A 24,564-nucleotide genomic window follows, 5' to 3' on the forward strand; every position below is an offset into this window, starting at 1 on the left:
ATCTTAACCCAACATATGCTCAGTCGACAAGTAGTAGCTGAACACGTGCCCTGTGCTGGGCTCCGGCCATACAGAGCACAGCAGGGGGTGACGGCGTGGCCCCGAGGACCTTCATCTAGAGGAAGAGACATGCCCACAAAGAGATGCAGGGTGGCAAGTGCTTTGATGGGGTTCTGGACCAGGTGGGGATGTCATCATAGGAAGACATGCTAAGCCGGAAGGATAAATAGATGGTCTGTAGATAGGGGGTGGGGGGGCATTCCCGGGAGGGGAAGCTGTGTGTGACAGGCATAATGTCATGAAGTCAGCCTGTCAGACGTGGAGGCTCCGGATCGGAAAGGCGAAGCAAAGGAGCAGAAGGCCGGGGCCCAGCCAGCGGCAAAGCTGGAACCACGGAGGAGCTGTCACAGGACAGGGCTCCGTGTCTGCGGGGCTGTCACAGAGCAGGGCTCCATGTCTGCGGGGTCCTCACGGGACAGGGCTCTGTGTCTGCGGGGTCCTCACGGAACAGGGCTTTGTATCCCAGGCTAAGAGCTTTGGACTTGATCCTGAGGGCGAAGGGGAGCTGCTGGCGATCTTAGGAGAGAAGTAATTTGAACATTAATTTCACATTCTAGAAAGGTCACTGGGAGGCTGACCAAAATGTCTAGAAACCTCCCCCGAGGCAAATGCCAGCAGGGAAGGAGGGCGGAAATGCTCACGAGAAAGATGAGCCAACCAGACAGGACCAAGTCAGGGCGGCGGGAAGCAGTTTCCTCTGCACACCTACTGTGCGCCGGGGCCCACAGTCGGAACTTGATCTGCTCACACTCTCACCACAGCCTGAGAGGTGGCTATGGCTGTCCCCACCCAACAGGTGAAGAGCAGGAGCTACCGAGGGGCCTGGAGAGTGCTTTCCAGGGCCACACACCGAGGCGGGAGCAGAGCGCCTCAAGCTCGCCACGATACCCCAAGAGTCATGAGGTCCATCAGCCCTTGGCCTCCCTGAACCCTTCCTTCTCCAAGACCCCACAGGTCACCACTTCACAGGGTTCCCCAACCTCGTGCTAAACAGTGTCCAGTCTCCCTCAGCCTCTGCTGGTGGGGACCCCACTGATGCAGAAGGAGGGGCCTTCTGCAGAGAGCCCAGGCTGCTCGGCCCAGGGGCCCAGCCGAGTGTAACGACCGAAGGCCATGTCCATTCATCGGCCCCCTCTCTCCCTTCAGGAGAGCACCTGGCCGTACCTGTTTGGAGTGATCGCTGTCCCCGCCTTGGTCCAGCTGGTGAGCCTGCCCTTTCTTCCCGAGAGCCCACGCCAGCTGCTCTTGGAGAAGCATCACCGGGCGGGAGCCAAAGAAGGTAGGACCCTTCGTCTCTGCCCCGTGGCTCCGGCGTCTTCGCAGGGTCACTGCAGTGGGGCGTGTGGGGACCGGGCCACCCCTCCACAGGCGTGGTGCCCTAGCACACCCCGTGTTATTTCCACTCCCCAACAGCCTGCTGCGGGCGGCCCAGGGAAGGCATATGAGTCACACTGGGAGCCAGGAAAAGCCAGGACAGAGCAGGATAAGACCTAGGTCCGCTCGTTTCTGTGTGGCAGTGTCTCTCCATGGGTGGTCCCACCACAGAGATGACCAAACGCAGACTCCTGAGTGGTTCGGGTGTGTGGTGGCCTCCCCTCGCCTCAGCTCAGTTCTGCCGTCTTCACATTCACATACAAGGAGGTGGGGGGGGAGCGTTTACAAGCACAGAGTGGGCGCCAACATCGCCACTACGACCCCCTGGAATGTGCCCAGCGGCCCTGCGAGGGGGATCCCGTATCCCCTATACAGGAGAGAAACACAAGGCCCACGTAAGGCCTGGGAGTCATTTTTGGTAGCTGAATGGTGACATGCTGGGTCAGCTACACAGCACGGCTGTCAGAGTCAGAGGCGTTTCTGCAGAGCCCCCCACAGCCAAGGTTGCTGTGCCCTGGGAGGAACAGCACAGCGTGAACAACCACATTCCCGTTCGTTCGGTTTTATAAAACAAGACACAGTGGACAGCGTTGTGGTTAAGCATAAGGGGTCGGGAGGTCAGCGTTGCCTGCATGTCCCAGCTGATGGTCTGACCTTGAGCAATTCTAACTCCTTGAGCTTCAGAACCCTCATCTATACAAAGAGAATGGTACAGACCTCCCTTGCTGTAAGGATTAAATAAGGTGATATACACACACATACATACACACATACATACACACACATATGTACACACATGCATACTTACATACATACACATACATACATATAATATTATTTGCCGTCGTTATTGCTGAGAACTCTGTCCTTTTTTTTAATCCATATCCTGTCCTCTAAATTTCACTAATGTCCACGTCTGAGGAAAAGGTTGAGAATTATATATGTTTTTTAATATAATTCGAGCAACGTCTTTTAAAATCCAAACAACCCAAGTATTTCCTGAACTAACCAACGGCATAATTGCCTTTTTCATCTAGCGGTTTGTGGTTTGGATCCATTTTCTCATCTACAAAATTTTTATAATGCTAAATGAGAGAATATTATCATTACCTTAATTTTTCAGATGAAGAAACAGGCTTACAGGGGTGAAGGGACTTGCCTGAGGCTGTGGTTATTTGGTTTTGGTTTCTAGAGGCCTTTGAATATATGGTGGAAATGACAGACCTTTCTTCGGCAGACTGCCCGTGTACACAAAATCTGCAGAGCTTGATGGGTGGTGGACCTCAAGCCCTCTTTCTCCCAGAAGCCCACAGGGGACCCCGATTAAGAACTCCTACCCCATCTCACAGCCCGTAAGTGACAGAAGAAGGACTGGAACCTGAGGGTGACTTTTCTCCCACCACCCTCATGCACTGAGGGACATCGGTGGGCATTGTCCTGGGGACTTAGCACAGGGCCCGTGGAGAGACAACCTTCCAGAAGTCAGGCTTCAGAGAAGGAGGCTGGTGAAAAGGGTGTGGCTGAGAAATGGCTGAGGGGCTCCGATTCCCAAAAACTTGCCCCCTTGACCCTCCTGGCAATCCTGAGGAGGAAGGCCTGGGAGACGCTTCAATTAAGTACAGCTGGAATGGGCAGTGCATGTCAGCAAATGCCAGACAGCGAAAAAAGGTTTAAAAGATTTCCTTCATAGCACAGTAGGGAATGAGAGAGAAGGCCAGTTATAAAAAATGGTAAATATGACATGTGCACTTTATAAAAAGAACAAAGATGTTGGCCTCAGGCTGCAAGGGAATAGTAAAACTCACACCTGTGCTAATAAAAGTGCTAAATTCGCCCCAGGCATTTAGCAAACAATGGCTGTTTACTGTGCTGGGCTTCTCGCCTGGGGATGGCATTCTAGATGGCATTCCAGCCACCGGGAGCAGGGGACTCGTTCCTTAAGGGAGATGCACACACTCCCTCACAGCCCATCTGTGTTGAGAACTACTTCATTCTAAGCATCCCACATACTAGATCATTAGACCCTCACAATCGTGAAAAGTAGATCACATTATCATTCCCATTTTAAGACAGAAAAACTGAGGATCTAAAGCTGGAAGGTGGTGCTGGAATGCGAACTCTTGACGTGTTGCTGGAACCTCTGAGCATAAACCACACACACTCTGTTCCCTAGCGCCTTGTTCGGCCCTGTGGGACATACACCTCGCCTGGCCTGTCGGCAAGTCCGGGAAAGGGGCCATGTAGCAGGTGGCCATGGCCGTAATAAACCACCTGGCATCTCACTGGCTTGAGACAATAGTGCTCCTGTTCCCAAGCCTGTGGGCCAGCCGTGACATTCCCTTAATCTCGATAGGGCTTGCCCTCGCAATTCTTGGTGTCTCAGGGGACGCTCTCAGGTGTCTGGTGGTCAGCTAGCTGGCCTAGGATGGCCTCAGCGCTGTTCCACGTGCCTCGCCCTCCAGCAGGCTAGCTGGGGATAATCTCCCAGTGGGCACAGAGGTCCCAGAGGGGACGTGAAAACCACGGTAATCTTTCGAGTTTCAAAGCTGCTAAAATCCTATTGGCATCTAGACTGCCCTGAGCCGCTCCAACTTTAAATGCTGTTTTAGGAGAGAGATTCCCTTGCACGCTGCACACATCTCGATCCCTGAAGGAAAAAATTCTAATTGGCCCTTCATGGGTCACGTGAACCAATCACTGTTCTGGGCATTAGAATTCCCTGATTGACCAGTCTGGGTTACTATCCAATGCCGCATGCATCTCAATCCCTGAAGGAAAGAATTCTAATTGGCCCTTCATGGGTCACGTGGCCATCCTTGAGCCAATCACCGCTCTGGGAGTTAGAATTCCCTGATTGGCCAGTCCGGGTTACTATCCAGCCTGGTGATTGTAGGGGCGAAGGGCTGCGAGGTTTGACTGACATCTCTACTAGAGTTGCAAGAATATAGGAGGATAACTTCAAGAAAAAGACACTGGCAACAGAAAGAAGTGATAGATGCTCGTCAGCATGAAGGAATGACACCTCTGCATGCACCTTCCTGGTGGTGCTCTGTCACCCCTTCTCCATGGTTAGTGTTAATCTTTGATGCCAGAACCCCAGTCAGGCATATGGACTTGGCAGAGAGCTCAGACCACAGTTCCCAGATAAACCAAAACCAATATGTTTTGTTGTTGTTGTTTTGTGGACGGGAGAGGGTATGTTTCTGTAGCATTTGGAAGCCAGTTACTGGCTAGTACCCTGGCCTGAATAGAAAGAGAGGACTTCATTATCGGCTGCTATTGTAATTTTGGTTGGCATCATGATCAGGAGAAGTTCATTTGTTCTTTTGGTGTTTTGGAGGAGAAAGGTGTGCATAGCAGGATTAAGGCCAGCGCCCTTATGATAGAAAACCTACCTTGAACGTGCCCGATCTCATCTGATCTCAGAAGCTAAACAGGGTCGGGCCTGGTTAGTACTTGGATGGGAGACCACCAAGGAAGACCAGTCCTTCATGGCGTCAAGGACCTGGTTCCTTTCATCGCTGCATCTGCCGTCCTCAGAAGGTTGCCTCATGGTCCAAAGTGGCTGCCGTTGTATCTGCATTCCAGCCAGGAGGAGGAGGGTGAGAACCCTTCCACTTTAGGAAGTCTCCTTGAAGGCTCACACACTGCTGCTATGTGTGTCTCTTTGGTCAAACTTGACCCCACAGCCTCTCCTAACTGCCAGTGAGGCTGAGAGATATAGTCCTGTCGTGCGCTGTTGTCACGAAAGGTCAGAGCCTGCTCTTAAGGGGGAGGGGAGAATGAATAATAGCGTTTGGCCACTGGCGGGCTCTGCCACCATGTGAAGTACCCATAGACTGAGGCATTTCAGATGCACTGGAGGCTGATAACTCACGGCTCCTTCAAAATGGCATGCCTGCACAGCCACTTGATGCGCATTTAGAGGTGAGGCTGAGTAAGCTCTGGCAACGCGCTACCAGCAACCACTGAGCGAAATGAAAACCTTGACATTAATGGGGACCGCCTTCATTTGTCATTCCCGAACACCCCCATGGCAGTCCTGCTCCCACCCCACGAGGACTGTCAGCCACGTTAAAGTCCACTTTCCGCGTGTCGTTACATTTTTAAAGATGCCTAGTGCCTTACGGAATGCCATAGTGCCCCTTATCCAGGGATGGTCTGGCCCGAGCTGGAGTCAGGGCTGCTCTACAGTCCAGAGATGGCCAGGAACATCGGGTGGCAAGGTCACATGCGAAGTGGACGGAAGTGGCGTCAACAATAGCCCTTGTTGGAGACTGCTGACTTACTCTCTTTCGTGCTGGGGGCTAAAGTATGTTACCTGGGTTACCAGGGGTCTGGTTTTTATTAAAGCATGAAGAAAGCATATTCAAGTGAATTCAGGCCAGAGGTAAGTTACATATACAAGCTTTCCCCAAATCATTGCAACACTTGCCCCCAAGAAGAGCACAGATTCCCTGGGGTGGCCCGATGTGAGGTCCAGGCCATTGGACCTGCCTGGACCTTCCATGTGGGGACAGAAGTAGATGGAGACCCAGAGTAGGCACAAACTAGAGTCGAAGGTCTGCCCTAAAGGACTCCCCATAATGCGAGCACCCCCCATTCTCCCTGCTGCTCCAGCCCCCTCCCTGACTCCCATGGTGCCGGAGCTTCCAGCAGAAGCAGAGTCTTTCTCCCTCTTACCTTAGGCCTCATACCAGGGCCCCTCGTGGGTGGAATCTAATAAGAATCTGCCAGCTCCGAACCCCAGGGACACAGGAGTGATTCTAAAAGGGTGATTTGGGACCGTGTCCCAGTGGGCAACCTAAGGAATAGGTGAAAATATTTACAAACCGTATATCTGATAAGGGGTTAATTTCCAAAATATATGAGGATCTCCTGCAAAAAAAGACAAACAAAACTAATAACCTTTAAAAAGGACTTGGATAGACATTTCTCCGAAGAAGACATACAAACGGCCAACGGGTATGTGGAAAAAATACTCAGCATCCCTAATCATCAGGGGAATGCAAACCAAAACCGCAGTGAGACATCACGTCACATTTATTATCAAAAACACGAAAGACAAGTGTCGGCAAGGTGGCGAGAAATCGGAACCCTTGGGCAGTGTTGGTGGGAATGCCAAACGGTGCCGTCGCCACAGAAAACAGTACGAAAGTTCCTTTAAAAAATGAAAAATAGAACTACCATAGGATACGGCAGTCCCACTTCTGAGGATTTATCCCAAATAATCGAAACCAAAATCTTGAAGAGAAATTGGCACTCTCGTGTTCACTGTAGCACTATTCACAACAGCCAAGATGTGGAAACCTCCTAAAATGTTCCTCAGTGGATGAATGGATAAAGAAAACGTAGTCTACACATACAATGGAATATTATTCAGCCTTAAGGAAGGAAATCCTGCAACGTGACACCGTGAGGACATTACACTAAGTGAAATAAGCCAGTCACAGAAGGACATGTGATCTCACATGAAGTATCCAAAATAATCAAATTCAGAGACTCAACCAGTAGAATAGTGGTCGCCAGGGGCTTGTGGGAGGGGAGACGAGAAGTTGCTGTCAACAAAGTTTCGGTTATGCAAGATGAATAAGCTCTAGAGATCACCTGTCCCATTTTGTGCCTCTACCCGGCAGTACTGTTTTGTGCGTTTAAAATTTGTTAAGAGGCGAGATCTCATGTTAAGTGTTCTTACCACAATAGAATAAAATAAATGTGTAAACCTTGCAATAGTAAGTTATTCATTTACTAATGGAAAAAATAAGCCATGTCTGTGGATCTCAACCCTGACAGTATTAATGCGATTGCTGATCCCATTGCATGCAGAAGCGATCATTGCAGAGAATGGACATCTCAGGAGCGTCGCTGGGGAAGAGAACTTTGAGTTTGTCTTAAGGCGACCTACACTGTTGGACAGTTCATCACACAAGGAGATTGCTGTCTGTGACCACCTCCTGTCCATGTCATCCTGAGCCAGGCTTGCAGGACCCCTGGGCATGCAGCAGTGCAGGAGTGGAAATGCCAGCCCCCCAGATGACTTGGGCGTGTCGCTTCATCCCCCTGTGCCTCGGTTACCCATCTGTTAAATGGCATTCGGAGCACTGCCCTCACAGAGGTTCGCGAGGGTCCTGCAGGTCTGCCATCCAGCACTGCCCCCCGGAGTGGCAGAGAGCTCTGTCCTGTCTCCCACTCGAGAGAACGCCTTCTGGGTAGAAACCGTGCCTCGTTCTCCCCTTGCTGAAGTGCCCTGAGCATCCTCGGCACATGGCGAGCTCTCGAGAGCTGCAGGTTAATAGAAATGAACCGCATTTGGTTCTGTTAGCTTCCTGGCTCTGCAGTGGCTTTCCCTCCTTCTCTGAGGCGTGTGGAAAGAAAGATCAGACAGATCGCGATGGGACGCTGACTACCTGGGGTCTCCAGCACACTTCCTAACCTCCCTGAGGCTCGGGGGACCAAACAGCACTGGGGATCGTGATAAAGTCTGAAAAGCGCCTTGCCCAAAGGCCGGCGCATAGTAGGTGCACAATAAATGTTCGCCTCCTTTCCCCTGTGAACGAAGACAAATACCTAACTGGTACCAGGCCTGGCTCCCTTTCCCAGCCTGGAGCTGACCGTGCCGCCCAGAAGGTTTTTTCCTTCCGATTGGGAAGTGCCAATTCCCCTTCCTTTTTCAAGTTCTTTGGAGCGCGTGATTAGAACATGGCCGGAACTAAGAATGAGCTGTGAGCCGTGGGAAGCCTCTTACTCTCCAGGGCAAGGGCGCGGGGAGGAGCCGAGGCGAGGAGAGGGTCTGGGCCAGATCGCAGGACCTGCTTCGATGACTCGGAGGCGAAAGAGCGTGGTCTCTGGGCGGCTCGTTTTCCATAGCAAATGCCTTTTGGAAACAGGCTCAGAGACGACAAGATTTTAAGGCCATTTTGTTCTCCAAGGACAGCTAGTTACAGGTGTACGTGTCTGTCCCGTCTCCTCCCCACCGCAGAGATGCCATGGCCTCGTGCTCCCCCAGTGCCGTAGGGGCTGCATATTCCGGGCTTCTGCCCTTGCACTAGAGCCCGTGTTGTCCATCTTCCTGTTCAATGCCTGGGTTCTTCCCACAGCCCCTCCGACAGGTGGTCAGCAAGCCTCCCCTTGCATACCTCCAGGAGTGGGGAACTCGCTGCTTGTGAAACCGCCCGGTCCGCCTTTGACTACATCAGTCAGACGGTCCTTCCTTGTGGCGAACTGACATCTGACACATCGCAGCTCCTGAACTTGGTCCTGGTTTTAAACCTCAGGGCCAAGGAGAATAAGAGCAACCCCACCCACATCCAGGCTTCACCTTCCAGAGGATCCCCTTCTCCAGACGAGACGTGAGCGAATAGGAGGAGGGTCCAGTTATGTTCATCCAATGTGGTGCTGCGTGCCAGGCTCTGAACGAGACTCAGCCTCTGGCGTGGGGTGTCATAAGCCTTACACTAGCACATGCACCTGCCCTGAGCTGGGAGGTCCACGGCGATGACAGGAGAAGCGGTGGTGGCCATTTACCATGACAGGACGCCCCCGACACTGTCCCCCACGCTTTGTTCCTTCTCTGCAGCTAAAGATCGGAGGGAAAGGAATGTAGTTACTCATGGGCTCTGGGTGAAAAAAAATGCAAGTCCAGCAGCACCTGGGCTTCGAAGTCGAGCTGGATGCCTGCAGAGCTAAGAGCTGGACGCCATCGGCTGACCACACTGCTCACAGCCAAGCGGTGAGTTCTTTCCTGAAGGCATACGCACCTTCATGTATGCCATGTGGTCACACAAGACACTATTCACAGGAATCTTATAAGGAGTTTGGGGCAAGGAGAACAAACTTTTTATGAACACATATGTGACAGGAAATTAAAGTGATGCATTAAAGAAGATCATAACTTTTAAGAGAAAGAAGAGAGATTTTTGTATCCGGAAAGTCTGTTAAGATCCAAGCATTTAATGTAGCTGAGAGCTTCCTGGTAGCCAAGGTAAAAAGGGGAAGACTCAGTTGTAAAGTATCCTTATTTGATATGGAAAGCATGTATATCAGGGAAGAAAGAGAAATATTTTCCTGCCCTAAAACTCTAGGATTACTTTATCACACAAATGTTCCACTTTAAACTTTGAGGAAGGATTAGAAATATTGTGGTTTAGTGCATGACTCAGAAACATTACTCGTTCTGCCACTTCTCCTATTTATCCTTAATAAATGCTAGAAAAAGGATAAAAATCATAGCTTACAAAAGAGACATTTTGCAGCAGTTTTTAGTACATTTCTGGAAATAACACCCCAGAGCATTCGTGGGCTTGCTTCTTAGAGAATTTGGAGCAAGTTTAACGGCTTTTTCGTTCTTTCTTTCTTCCTTTTTATTTAAAATTTTTTTTTTGCTACTTAAGAAGAGTAATTTCGCATGCCCTGTGGCTTAGAGCAGCGTTTTTAAGGATGACACCCACCGTATCTGGAATGGAATGGACTGTCCACAGGACTGTCACCATAGCCACCTCTCCCTGTAGGAGGATGAATGTCACAGCGCTGAATATTTAAATCTATGCTCCGAAAGTGTCTCCCGTGATCTGATCGTTATGACCTCCAGCGTCTAATCGGTCAGCCCAGCTTCATGCACTACCCGTGGAGGTTTACGCGGTTAAGGTCTGCGTGAAAAATGACAGGTTCGCTGAGGCTGGAAATTTGCAATGTTCAGCCTGGAAGAGGCATAAGTCCTATGGGCAAGTCTGAATCCTGGGAAGACTAGCTCTTCCTGTATTTCGGGAGGTCATGTAGAAAGGGCCCTGGAGGTCATTTCTTCAGTATTTCTTCCAGTGATAGAATCGACTCCCAGGCATCCTAGCCAAGTGGTGGTCCGATCTCCAGCTGGACACTTCCAATGAGGATGGGAGCACAGGGCCAGGCAAGCAAGTGGTGCTCGGTGACATTCATCGAAAGAGCGACCTGTGTGTGAAGCTCCGAGCCGGGGTTTCGTGTGCGCTGGATCATCCAGTTACCACAGCAGCTGCATGAGGCAGGCGTGATCACAAAATTCTCATCCACTGAGTGGTGGAGACAGGGCTCGAATCCTGGGCATGCTCCACTTTGCTGTGGGGCGATCGGCAGATCCTTGTTCTCTCCTGGCTTCTCCTGGCCAATTAGGTGACCCTGGGCATGTCGCCGCATCCTATTTTTAAACAAGGGCTTGGGACTCTGTGGTTTCGAAGGTCCCCGCCAGATCTAGCCCTGAGAGGGTTCGTGTCTGGGCGGCGGGTCCCAGCATCACTGTGATCTCCGCTGAAAGCCCACTCTTGTCCCTGGGTGCAGACGCTCCTGGGCTAAACAGACGTGTCCCGCGAGGTGGAGGAGGTCCTGGCCGAGGGCTGCGTGCAGAGGAACATCCGCCTGGTGTCTGTGCTGGAGCTGCTCAGGACCCCCTTCGTCCCCTGGCAGGCCATCACCGTGGTCATCAGCATGGCCTGCTACCAGCTCTGCGGCCTCAATGCGGTGAGCGTCCCTGTATGGTCGGAGGAACCGGACGGGGTGTGGGGGGCATGGTTCGGGGCTTGGGCGCTGGGGGCCCAGGTTCCAGTCCCAACAATGTCACCTCCACCAGCTCCGTACAGTCGGGCAGCCAAGCAATCTGATCCTCGGGTTCCTTATCTGTAAGATGAAACCACGTCATACTGAAAGGAATAATCTATGCGGAGTGCTCAGTGCAGCAGCTAACACAGTTACTCTTTAATAAATGCTGCCCATCGTGAAAATTACTGATCCCTAGAGGTAGTTAAAAGTCCTACTTCTCAATAAAAGGGGTCTTAGGAAGTCATGAGTGAGAGACATTAAGATGATCGAAATGAAAGGGCTTGGGGCTGGGCTGGCTTCAGCTGGCCACTTTAGCCTGAGAAAATCTTCAGGCTTGAAGAAAAGGTTTCTCGAGGCCTGAGCTGGCGTGGGCAGGAAGGTGGGAGGAAGAGGTGTCCCCATGAAGTCCCCCAAACCCTCTGACGGACCCAGTGCCCCTTCTCTTTCGAGGGCTCCGGGACGTAGAATTCAGGACCTTGAGGAATGGGGAGGCCGACTTGGGGTCATCACCCTTATTGTCGCTTCTGGAAAGCAGTGGGGTGGCCGCCAGGGCTGGGGACGTCCCCACCCACGAAGGCGTGCAGGCCGGCTGGCCGGCCCCGTGGCAGGTGTGCGTTGGGGAGGGGTCGCATGGAAGCTGCCATGCAGGGCGCTCGGAGCCATTTACGTAACTCAGAAGTGTGACTGGGCCCAGAGGGAGCGAGAAGGGACCTTCCAAAGAACAGATAAAATACCTCCTCTGCGTCTACACGGAGTGAGTGTGAGCCTGGCACCCCAAGAGTCAGCAGGGAGGGATCCGGGGTGTTAGGGGAGGTGACTGAAAGGGGAGTAGTTTCTGTCTGGAGAGGGGGCAATAAGCCTAGAAAGTTATAACCTTAGGGATCTGCCTCGTTTCAACAACTCTTGATTCTATTTTCGGAAACATTGGGCCGAAATGAGATCATCTTGCTACTTATTTGAGGCGGGTGGGAGTCAGCGGGACTAGGAGGGACCTGGTCAGCAGTGTGACCTCGGGACAGCTCTGAGAAAGCAGGAGGGAGAATGTATCCGTTTCTTAAGGCTCACACTGGGAGTTGCAGAAGCCACATATAGAATCTGTATTTAATGAGGCCTTTAGGTTGACAAGCATGACATTTCTAAACAGAATTCTCTCCTCCGCTGGGACGTAATTTTCTGATTTGCATGCCCTACATAACTTGAGAAATTCTGCTCGGGTGTATCTGTAAATCCTGCAGCATGAGCCACGGGGGAAGAAACATCTTGCCTGCCCGCAGAGCCAGCGGCGGTGGGATCGCAGCTTCAGAGTATCCTGCCTTTCGGGTACTTTGTTATTGTGAGAACACTTAGCATGAGACCTGCCCTCTTAACGCACATTGAAGGGCACGGTGCAGCATTATTAACTGTAGCTCCTTGTTGTGCAGCTGGTTTCGAGAACTTACTCATCTTCTGTAACTGAAACCTTTTACCGATTGAAGGATAAGTCTCCATATCCCTCTCCTCAAAACTCCTGGCAGTCACCACTCTACTCTCTGCTTCTGTGAGTTTGGCCATCTTAGAGACCTCACTTAGGTGAGATCGAGCCGGTCTGTCCTTCTGTGACAGGCTTATTTCACGTCCCCCGGGCTCATCCGTGTCACCACATTGCAGGATTTCCTTCTTTTTAAAGGCCGAATAATACTCCGTCGTGTGTGTAGACCACGTGTTCTTTATCCGCTCAGTCATCGAAGAACACAGGTTATCTCCATTTCTTGGCCGTTGTGAATAATGTTTTATTTAACATAAGAGTGCTAATATCTCTTTGAGATCCTACTTTCAAGTCTTTTGGGTAAACACTCAGCAGTGGGATTGATGTAGCCTATGGTAGTTCCATTTTTCATAGTGATGTCGAGCATCTTTGAATATACCTATTGGCCATCTGTGTGTCTTCTTTGGAGAAATACCTCTTGAAGTCCTTTGTCTATTTTTCAGTTGGGTTATTCGGATTTGTTCTTTGTTTTGTTGTTTTTGCCATTGAGTTGTATTTCCTTATATATTTTGGATATTAGCCCCTTCTCTGGTCTATGGTTGCTAATATTTTGTTTTATTCTGTGTGTTGCTTTTGTATTCTGTTGGCTATTTTCTTTGTTGTGCAGAAGCTTTTCAGTTTGATATAGTCCCACTTGTGTATTTTTGCTTTTGGTGTCATATCCAAAAAATTATTGCCAAGACCAATTCATGAATTTTTTTCCCTGTGTTTTTTCTAGGAGTTTAACAGTTTCAGGTCTTATGATTAAGTCTCTAATCCATTTTGAATGAAAATAAAGGTCCAATTTTATTCTTTTGTTTATGGATATCCAGTTTTCCCACCATCATTTGTCAAAAGGACTATTTCCCCCCATTGACTATTCTTGGCTTCCTTGTCAAAGATCGGTTGACCATACACGCGCAGGTTTCTTTCTAGGCCCTCTGTTCTGTCCCATTAGTCCGTATACCTGTCTGTATACACACTGTTTTAACGGCTGTAGTTTTGTAACGCGTTTTGAAATCAAGGAGTGCGATGTCTCCAATTTTGTTCTTTCTCGAGATTGTTTTGGCTATTTGTTGCTTTTGTGGTTCCATGTAAATTGTAAGACTTTTTTCTATTTCTGTAAATACGCCATTGGGATTTTTATGGGGATGGCATTGAATCTGTAGATCGCTTTGGGTACTAGGGACCTTTTAACAATACTAAGTCTTCCAATTCCTGAACATGCAACATCTTTCCATTTATTTGTGTGTTTTTAAATTTCTTTCCTCAGCGTTTTGTAGTTTTCAAGTGTAAAAGTCTTTCACCTCCTTAGCTAACTTTATTCCCAAGTATTTTATTCTTCTTGATATTATCGTAAATTGTTTTTTTTTTTTAATTTCCTTTTCTGATAGTTCATTGTTAGTATATAGAAACAACTGATTTTTTATGATGGTGTATCCTGTAACTTAACTGAATGTGGTTAGTATTTCTAACAGTGTGTGTGCGTGTGTGTGTGTGTGTGTGTGCGTGTGTGGCATTTTGGGGGTTTTCTGCATGTAAGATCATGCCATTCGCAAACAGTGATTATTTTGCTTCTTCCTTTCCGATTCAAATGCCTTTTCTTTTTCTTGTCTGATTGCTGTGGCTAGGACTTCCAGTGCTACGTCGAAGAACAGTGGTGACATCCTTGCCTCTTTCTGATCCTAGAGGAAAAGCTTTAAGTTTTTCACCATGGGATATGATGTTACCTGTGGGCTTATTACATATGGCCTTTTATTATGTCAGGGTAACTTCCTTCTATCCTTAGTGTGTCGAGGATTATTTTTAATCTTTTAGTCAGGAGCGGCACTGCCAGCTCAGCATGCTGAACTTGACACAGAGCACAGAGCTCTGGACTAAGGCCCAGAGGCCTGGCTTTCTGTCTCACTGTGACCACAGAGCTGCAGTGGGAAACCTGGGCCATCGCTTTCCCTCTCCCAGCCTCTGTCTGCTCAGCCCTAGGAGTGACGAACACACACACACGTATTTCACACGTATCGCGACCGGGGAGCGGAGCCCGTGGCAGCCCCGTGACTCCAGCACCACTGTTAGGCTCAGACACTGAGAGTCTTTCTCTAAGTCACACAGCCAGGAATGGTAGAAAGGGATTTTGAGCACCATCCATCCGGCCACAAGATCTCGGTGCATAAGCCCCAAGCAAGGAAGGTCCCCAAAGCTCCTTCAGATCATCCCCGTGTGTGTCATTGGCTGGCATCCCCAGGTCACCCCTGAGCACCTAATGGGACAAGCCTTACTTCTTCTGTTTCGCAAAGGGACAAACAATGGTTAGGCACAAATCACAGCCCGGCTGTCTCTTCCTGCCCCTGCTGCCTTTTAATCCAGGTCATTCACGAGACCAAGGACAAGAGTCGTCACACACAGACGAAAACCTTTCAGCGCCCTTCAGAATTTGCTTCATTCCCTTAATTTTACCAGAAATTCTTTTCGGGGGGACATGGTCTGTAGTTGAAGACCGTGGTAAATACTGCTAGCATCGCCCCCTTTATCACTTGATTCCAGGCCCCAACGTCCTGCAGCGAAGGTGGTGCCGTCCCCATTTTCTAGATGAAGAAACTGAGGCTTACGGGGGCCAAGGACTTGTCGTGCTGTCCGGCTCACACGTCCTGGAGCCGAGTGCCCTGCCCCAGAGCACTGCCCAGGTCTGGCCAGCCCGTCTCTAAGACCCAGGTCCCTTGTACTCAGCCAGCGTTCCTCAGCCTCAGCTCTATGCACATCTGGTGCTGGAAAGTTCATTGTCATGGGGGCTGCCCCGTGCTGCAGGGCGTTTTGCAGTATCCATGGCCTCCACTCACTCGATGAAGCAGCCCGCTCCACAAGCTATGATGATCAAAAATGTCTCCAGACACTGCCACACGGCCTCTGGGGTCCAAATTGGCCCCAGTTGAGAACCGCGGTATTAAACAAACATTAGATATTGTTCAGTACATTTTGGCTGAAGAGCTGATGAATGATCTTTGCCTACTACAGAAATCAAGCGAGAGTTTTATTTAACAGCATTTAGTTATTTTAAAATTCCTTTTCTGTGTCGGATTGCTTTTTTCCTCCTTCTCACAATAGCTTTCAAATTCCCTTCTCTGAAATTAGACCTGTCACTTAAAATTACTTGTTTAATGCAACTGCCTTCCTCCTGAGCAGTTTGTCCTTCGCATGAAAACCAGACCTTTGTGAGAACATTCAGTCTCTTACCTGCGAGAGGGACCTCCTCGTTGCCAAGCCATCATCCACTGGCCGGGGCGGTGACGATGGACCCTGCACCGCCAGCCCTGCTCCCTGTGGCATGCCACCCTTGAGGATGGAGACCACGTTCATGGTCCCTGTGTCTCCGTCACCCACAGCCACCAGGACACACGGGAGGTCCCTGAACGGTTGGGGAAGAAGGAAATGGAGGTAAGAAGCACAGGCGGGCAGGGAGGCCATGGTTTCGACCAAGTCCTTGGGTCAGACCTGGTGCAGGGAAGCCATAGTGTTCTTGAAGCTTCCTGAATCTTCTGGAATGCCAAGGACGGTGGCAGTACTTCTGGACTTTGGGTTACCTTCCTCCCTCTGGATTCCTCCCTTCTTGAAGCGAAGAAGCCAATCGTACTGTCGTCGCTGGGCCTCCGTGTCCTGTTACAAAAAATGGGGATGATAACACTCGGTCTGCACAGCTGCCGTGAGGATCATATGAAACTATGTGTGCGGAGTAGGTTGCAGATGGCAGCTGCTTGGCTTATATTACATTAGGTCACCTTCCTCCCTGTCTGTTATCAGCAAGACTGTTTCCAGCAGTGATTTCTTCTGTCTCAATGCCACGCATTTTCAAGCTTTGCTGCTGCTTCTATGCAGTCTTGCTTGGGAAATAAGACACCCCGGCGTGTCGGTCGATGCGAAACGGGAGTGGAGAGGCTTAGAGTGCGGGTTGTGAATAAGCCGCATGGGCCCGGTGACGTCGGTTCTTGACGCTCAGAGGCCTTTCCCTGCCGCCAGTGTTTGTCCACGTGGTGGGCGCCCAGGTGTCACAGCTACAGCGTCCCGGGGTAGCTGGTGTGTCCCTCGAGCCCTTTACCTGTATAATTATTGATAAGACCTCCCGTCCGTGCTAGACTAGGTCTAAGACGGCGAGGATGTGCGTGTCGCTCCCCACTGGACCCTGGTGCCCAGCAGAGCGCCTGGCCTCCCGCACCCTCTGTAAGGAACTGAGTGAAAGGGAGACAAGGCTGGGCGAAGGAGGGAGAGCGGAAGCCGAGAAAACCTCAGGCAGGTCGGTGGCGAGCAAAACATGACACCTGCCCCTGTTGCTGGCCTGGAGCCATGTGAAGGTCCCTCTCATCTGAGCCATACGAAGGTCCATCTCCTCGTTAGAAATTCTGGAGCCCAAATTATGTTTTGCACAAAACCGCTCATCAAATGCAGAAGCTCTTATAAATAGTTTTTGTTTTAAAGTTTCTTCGCCAATCACTTTCTAACTCAAATTAGAAGACCTAAAAATGTCCAGTCGCCCTAATAACCATGACCATCTCGCTGAAAGAACTTACCGTGACCCCGTGGATGGAGAGATTGCTACTTAGACGCCCTCCGTGGGGCTGTCCTAGCTCTGTGGTCGACAGCGCAAGTCCTGGAGTCAACTGTTTGTGTTCAATTCCCAGCATTGAATTTGAGAGTTATGGGACGTGTTGCCATAGCTGCTCCGTGCCTCAGTTTCCCCAGCTGTAGAATGGTACCCGCCTCAGGTGATGGTCATGAGGATAGATGGAAAGATGCACATAAAGTGCTCAGCCCAGGGCCAGCCACGGAGCTCGTGCTCGATGATTGTAGCTCTTCTCTGTTGAAAGACTCCTGCCCTGAGACGCCCGGCCGTGTAGCCCTAAGGGACACTAACCCCTCTGACCTCCATCGCCGAGACGCGAAGTGACACAGGCCTGGAAGGAGCAGAGAAAAGTGCTGTCACTCGTTTAAGAACTGGGTCGGTGGAGGCTATATTTTTACACGTAAGAGCAGCAACAAGACTAATCCAATACTCAGAAAAGCTAGGATTTCTGGCCCCTCAATATTTGAGTACTTACTTTGTATGTTTCTGGATTTTCATGAAAATGAAAATGCGGGTGCACAGAAAGCCCAGCGGGGGCTCCCCGAGTACATATGTCCCCTCTTTTCGAAGGGCGCCCACCTGCCTCACCCCTCATCCCTTCTGTGGCTCCTTGTCCTTTGAGCTGAGAGGGAGGCACGTTTCCCAAATGGAAACGGGAAACAAAGGGACAGGAGGTCCCTGTCTGACATGGCGAGGCCTTGGCACAGTTCCTGGGACACAGTGACGAGGTCTCCTGTCTCTGCTTCAGACCAGATCCTGTGCACCATGCATCTGTGAAGACCACCTCTGTGTTCCTCTCCCTCACCCCGCCCCACCCCACCCCTCTGTCTGACTTTTGCTTCTGACCTTACGTCATCTCTCTGACCTCTGACCCTCCCACCTCCCTCCTATGATACATTTCCAGCTCACCTAGATAACCCGGGGTCATCCCCCATCTCAAGACCCTTAGCTTGACTGCATCTTCAAAGTCCCTTTGCCGTGTAATGTAACGTATTCACAGGTGTCCTGGATTGGGACGGGGACGTCTGTGGGGGAACCAGTGTTCTGCTGACCACATCCTTCCAGCGTACAGTAGGTCTGGACTCCCTCTCGGTATCTCCTTGTTCTGGGCAAAGTTAAATCGGGTGTTTCGTCGGTCCTGAAGTTGAGCCAGAGAGGTGGGTTGGGACGCATCTCTCGGTCGAAGGCCGTCTGTGATCAAGGTCACGGACAGCCGTGTGTGGGGGGCAGCAGGAAGGTGGAAGGGGAGTCCGTCAGTAAGCCGGCTCCACGCCCAGCGCCACCCGCCCGGGGAGGCACGGGCACAGCAGGGTGACGGGCCTGGCTCCTGGGTCCTGGCCATGTGTGTGGTCTCTCTGTCCCTTAGGCAATGTTGGGCTAAAAAAAAGATTGTCCACAGGCTTCGCTTTGTCTCGAAAACACTGTCTTGAGTTAAGAATGATGCTTTAGGATGTTTGGAGTCAAAATGACACAAAGCCTCTCCCCGCCCCTCTGCAAAGTCCCTCAAAGGCCCAGCTCACAGGAGGAGGCCGGCTGAGAAGCAGACGCAGAGGTGCTGCCTGTCCATGGCATACGCAGAGAGGTTTTTCCTTCACGGAGGAGCAATTGCATCTGGGTAGGGATGGAATCTTCCAGAATGACGCCTACCATTTGTTATGCACAAAAAAGTATATAAAAGATGCTTTACTTCATCGCTTAAAAATTTTTATGACAACCCTGGAAAGTGGAGAGGGTGGCCTTCTTCCAGAGAGCGGAGCCTCAGAGGCCTGAGGTCCCTCCTCGCCTGCTGACTTGCGGTTCACGAGCCACGGAGCTGGGGCCGGAGTCAGGTTCGCGGGCCTCCAGAGCTGCTGCCCCCCGCTCCCCACCATCAGCCTCAGTGGGACGGGCCTCGGCGAGAGCGATCGTGTTATGGGCGAGGTCCACACAGAGCACACTCCGTGCGGCTGCTGGGGGCCGCCCTCCACGTCCCTGGTGCTTCCGCGTTGTCCAGCATCCTCAACCACATCCATGTTGTTCAGCATCCTCAACACGTCCGCATTGTCTGGCGCCCTCACACTGCTGATCAGACCAACCCTGGGGGGAGCAGAGGCTGAGGCGATCACCTCCCGCTCTCTAAGATGATGCAGGCAGAGGGGGACGGCTTCAAAGGGACAACAGAGTGAGACAGGAAGTTTGTGTGACGTGCAATCCTCGCCAGGGACAGGACCAGGCTCGCAGGACGCCCCTGCAGGCCCTGGGCTGGGAGCGAGGGTCCGAAGGGCGATGCACGCCTCTCGATGCACAAGTGCATTTGAGTGGGAGATGGTCACGGGCCGCTTTTATTACTCCGCCTCGATGAGCATGTAATTGAATGCGCCACGACTCTCGCTAACACTTAAACTCGTCGGGGATGCGGGAGGCAGTGTTGCTGTGTGGGGAAGTAGAGGCCGGAAGAAGGGGTTTGGGGGAGCGTGAAGAGCCAGGGAAGCACACCTCGGAGGAGGCCAGGGTGGTTTGCAGGGGGACAGCCCACGTCGCGCGGCATCAGAGGGTAAAGTCTGGGGAACACAAGCAGGTCAGGGTGGGGGTTCAGAACCCAAGCTGGGAGGAACTCAAGTGTCGCCCTGCCTTTGCATGGTGTCCGGAGGCCGCCTAGGGGTCAAAGGGCCCGTGGAGACCCTTGGCCGCCGAGAACCAATTAAGAAAGACATTTCAGCCCCTCTGAGGTCCCTGGAGACGTGCTGGGAATCACAGTTACCTTCCAAAGGGAGCAGACTGGCAGGGACCGCAGGCTTGGGGAACGGTGCCAGCTTCTGTCACAGCCTTGCGAGCCGGAGGACTTAGCACTCCGCGGATGTGACGGCACAGAGTCTAAACTTCTAATCGATCAACTCACTCGAAGGAGAGGCCTCTGCAGAGCGACTTGGTCTTCTGTGAACATCGAAGCCGCGTCAGGGCCCGTGAGCTCGGTTCTGACCGGGCTCTGGCTGTGCCTGCGGCTATCAGAGGTGCTTCTCCCCTCACTGAGCAGTAAGCGCCCGGAGACACGAGGAGGCCCTAAATCCTGTCTGCTCCCCCGACCATGAAAACGTTTTCCTAGACAAACGTGGGAAACAGGATGAATTCGTGGCAACGGGGGCTCTCTCCGGAAGCGAAGCAGGAGCGAAGCGCGCCCAGCCGCGGTCCAGCCTGGCAACTGTGAGGGATGCGTGCCGACGTTTCTGCTTCCCGATGCTCCGTTGATAAGTGTGTCCCAGGCTCTTCCAGGCGGCCGGTCCCCATCCGGCCTCAAACGTCAGGTCGGCGTGGTTTTCTGTCATTCAGCGAACTTGCTTTTTAAGGAAACGGGTGGGGTGGGGAGAGCACAGAAGCCACTGGTGTCCAGCCTGGTGATCCAAACCCCCCAAAGGAGTGAACAGCGACAGCTCCTGACCCCTCACAGGAAGGGCATGGTTATCCTTCCCTTGAGAAGGAATCTCAACAGGCCGAGTAAGTTCCCGAGGTCACACAGCTAGCTCGAGATGGAACCAGGTCTGCAAACTCCAGCCCAGGGATCGGTGCCCCACGAGTGTTTGCTAGGGTTAGGTTTAGCCTCAGGTGACAGAAACCTCCATGGTGACCGAAACAGTGTAGGTTTTCCCGCTCACATGAAGACAGTTGGCAGGGCTAGTACAGCTGGTGCTCAAGGACCACACTGCCTGCTTTGCCCTGGACAGTCCCGACGCATGTCCGTGGTCCTGCAGTGGTTATTAACGCCCTCGAATAGGACCAGGTGTGGATAATAAATGATAGACTTACTGCAGTCAATAAAGACACAGGCTTCTTCTGACTTCCTGCTCCGGCATCTGAACAGGTGGCCCCCATCCCCAGGCAAAGGCGCTGGTCATACAGATTGTGCACTACAGCCCTCGGGAGCTCCATTCACTCCGTACCCATTGTAGATTTATTATAACGGTTTTCCAGTTGACAATAGTGTCTAGTGAAGCAGGGACCTTTCTAATTCTCACAAAGTTACCATGGGGACTAATAGCAGTGCTTTCTCGAGGTCACCTAGTGATCCAAGAGGGCTGCCGAAGCTCCAGCCCTCACATTCACCATCCTGACAGCAGAAAGAAGAAAGGGCAAAAAATGGGATCACACCTCCTTGTTAAAATGCTCTTTTTAAGGAGACTTCCTGGAAGCCCCGCCAATATTTCTGCTTATAGCCAATCGCCACACTTCGCTGAGCACGGGTCACTCCCGGTAGCGTGGGAGTTCTGTTATCGATGAAGGGGGACATGTGGGAGGAGGGAGAAAACAAGCAGTCGGCCACGTCACGTGGCTCCACCTCGTGACTGCATTTAGCAGTACATCTCAGAGACCACGTGCGCCTGGATCGAATGTCGGAAATAGATGCCCCTCACTGACCCTCCTCCCATCTTTCTCTTTCCTGACTTACAGATTTGCTTCTACACCCACAGCATCTTCGGGAAAGCTGGGATCCCTCCAGAAGAGATCCCGTACATCACCCTGAGCACAGGTGACTGCGAGATCTTGGCTTCCATCTTCTCTGTGAGTAAGCTGAGCGTCATTCCTGCGAACATCGCAGGGGCTTAAGCAGGGCTGCTGTGAACCCGAGTCCCCATTAAAGGCGTCACTCCAAAGGTGTCTGAATTTTAGGAGTTTATCATGCAGAAGATGGCCGTATCTCCCTGGGAGTCCAGACCAGAGTTCCTGTTGCATTGACTTTTAAAATGTTTCGGAACCACGGGCTGTCGCCTTATCACCCTGGGTGTGTAGGAGTTCGCAAGGCAAAGCACAGGAGAAGTATCGCGGAGAGGGTGACTTTAACGATGAGCGACAATCTCTGAAAGAAGAGAAACGTAGGGCTCATCACTCTTTCTCAGTCTCCGGCACGCGAAGTAAGCATTTGGGGGGAAGGGGTGTCGCAGACTCTAGCAGAAATCGCACAGGTTTCGCAATCAGACCAAACCAGCTTGGAATCCCGGCTTCGGAGCTTCTTGGCTGTGTGACGTTGGACGCTGCGCTCAACCTCTCTGAGCTTCCGTTGCCCCCTTTATGAGCTATCCCTGTCTCTTCTGGCTGGCAGGTGTGCGGTCTGAGCCTCGCGTCTTAGGCACACTGCCCGCATTTCCAAAGGAAAGAGAAGAGCGTCGGAATCGGAGTGGCCTCGCTCTGTGACCTTGCTCTCTGACCTTGACGAAGTAGCGCACTGACTGCCGCTCTCACTCAGCGACCTGTGCCGACGACGGGACAGAAGCCGGTGCAAACCCGCCGCGCCGTGCAGTCGCGTTTCTGGCTCCTTTTCGGCAGAAGGCTGTTTTACAACTTGCTCTTCACAGGGCATTTAACAGGATGCTTTAAAAAATAGTTGCCACGGAAGTGCTGAGGCCGGCGTTCGGTCTCCCTGTCCTGCCGTCTGCAGACTTTTTATTGGAGGGAAGATATTTCGATGTTTCGTAATCTGGACGTTTCATAAAATTCTTGTCTCGTGCTCCAGACTGTCCCCCGTTGTCATTATCATTTCTATTGATCCGCGGAAAAGCACAGTCTGGAATGAAAACGATGTGGAAATTACAAGGTTTATTTGGGGAGGGGAGGTTGGGGTAAATCATTAGGGTAAATGTGTAAAATTCAGAAAAACAGGAAGAAACAAAACAGAAATCACCTACGATCACAGCACCCAAGGGAGTTTGGCCCAAACGCCCCTGTCTTTTCTGTGCATAGACGTATCTTTTATTTCCACACAGCAGTGATGCTGTTCTAGACGCTCACTTGAACCTGGCTTTTGCTCACATAGACTTATGTCAGAACGATTTTCCCTTTCATTCCCTCTGGTTTGCGTAAATTATATCACAGTGGAACGCATACACAGAAAAGCATGCGAGCATCGCCCCCTGGGAATTGGTGTGCAAGCCCCACCATTCTTGACAAACCGGTAATGTGGTAATTTGCTTAACTGTTGTCTGTAGGGTCGGGGTTGCCAGGAGACGGGGGTTGGGTAGGGGGTCCCTGCTCAGAGCCAGACATACTGCCTGGATCCCGATCCCAGCTCTGACCCTTTTGAGCTGTGTGACCCCGGGCAGGTTATTCAACAGCTCTGTGACTCGATTTCCTCATTTCTGTAATAGGGCCATCGCCCCTGCCTCCTGGGGTGGGGCGAGGATTAAACGAGTGACCGCATATTAAATGACATGAGCAGTGCCAGGCAGACGACGTGCGCTCAGCGTCAGCTACTCTTGCCGTATGTAGGTAGGGTCCCTTTATTTGTCATTTTAAGCAAGACTGTGATGAACATCCTTGCGGACAGCGGGGTTTACAGGGACTGTCACAGTCTTTTGATAGTTGAAGAAACCAAGTCTCGAAGAAATGACTTACCCAGACGGCCAGTAGGTAGGGACCTGAGGGAGTGGGGAGAGCTAACATCTAGTGCTCCCCGAGACCCCGAGCACTCTCCACGGGATCCTGTGAAGGCTCGCCCCACTCCCGAAAGTCTCGCTTTCACCTCGTTCGAAAGAAGAGCAAGCAGAGGCAATGGTGACGCTTCCAACCTCAGTCTCCCCATCTCCTTCCGTTCCCACTGTCTGGCTGGCCCATCGTCTTCTTTAAAAGCTGACGATATCTGACAAAGTATTCCTTGGACGTGCCAGTCCCAGGAAGGAGGTAAATGACATAACCCACCCCCACCCCGGGGAGAGGAGGAGAGGACCCTTCAAACCCAGAGCCGAGCATCACAGCCTCTGAAGGGTCTGCCTCTCGCCGCCTTCCAGTTTGGATCATGGTGGATCATGGCCATTTGGATCATGTGTGTTCTAGAGGTATGGGGAACTCTGTGTGGCCCACGGCGGGGAGTGACAGCTTCGTAGCTCTGGTGGTGGATTCATTTATTCATGCATTCCACATGATATGGCACTCCCATATCATGCTCACGCTAGAACATCACCAGCGAAATTGTCACGATCTAGAGAGAAAGACAGACCCAGCATCAGACACGTGCCTCGTGGAACACTGAGATGAACTCCCTGTGAGGGTTTCCGGGAGGGCTTCCTGGAGGAGGAGCCTAGGAAGCAGAGAGCTGGTGGGCCAGGAGGAGTTAGCCAGGTGAAGGGAAGGGAAGTGCATTGGGCAGCTTGCCCCGGGCAACTGTGTGCATGACCCCAGCCACCTGCCCTCCCTGTGAGAGCTGGAGATACAGAATCGTCCATTAGAAATGGTCCATTCGAAATGTGGCATTTAAATGGCATCCCTGGAAAATCACGAGGCGGAATTCGGTATGAAGCCGGGCGACTGAGATGAAACAAGGTCCTGGGGAGAAAGAGCTTCGGCTCTGAGTTCAAACCCTAGGCAACCCTTTCGCCAGCGGAGCGGACTTGGGAAAATTGCCCAGCATCTCCGAATTTATTTGCTATTTTTAAAATGGACATAAGCAGGCCCACCTGTGGTAGGCAGGCTCCCGCCCCCCACCCCGAAG

At 51.6% G+C, this 24,564-nt stretch overlaps 1 protein-coding gene across 1 annotated transcript in view; it reads left to right on the top strand.

The window, feature by feature from the left end:
- Positions 1-24,564, top strand: part of SLC2A9 (solute carrier family 2 member 9) — a 96,284-nt gene that overhangs the window by 40,674 nt on the left and 31,046 nt on the right. The window contains 4 exon segments of the mRNA XM_039838187.1: positions 1,207-1,339; positions 9,381-9,388; positions 10,741-10,920; positions 21,534-21,644. Coding sequence (XP_039694121.1) covers positions 1,207-1,339; positions 9,381-9,388; positions 10,741-10,920; positions 21,534-21,644 — 432 coding nt within the window.

This window comes from Pteropus medius, unplaced genomic scaffold, assembly GCF_902729225.1.
Source record: "Pteropus medius unplaced genomic scaffold, Ma_sr-lr_union100, whole genome shotgun sequence".
NCBI lineage: Eukaryota > Metazoa > Chordata > Mammalia > Chiroptera > Pteropodidae > Pteropus > Pteropus medius.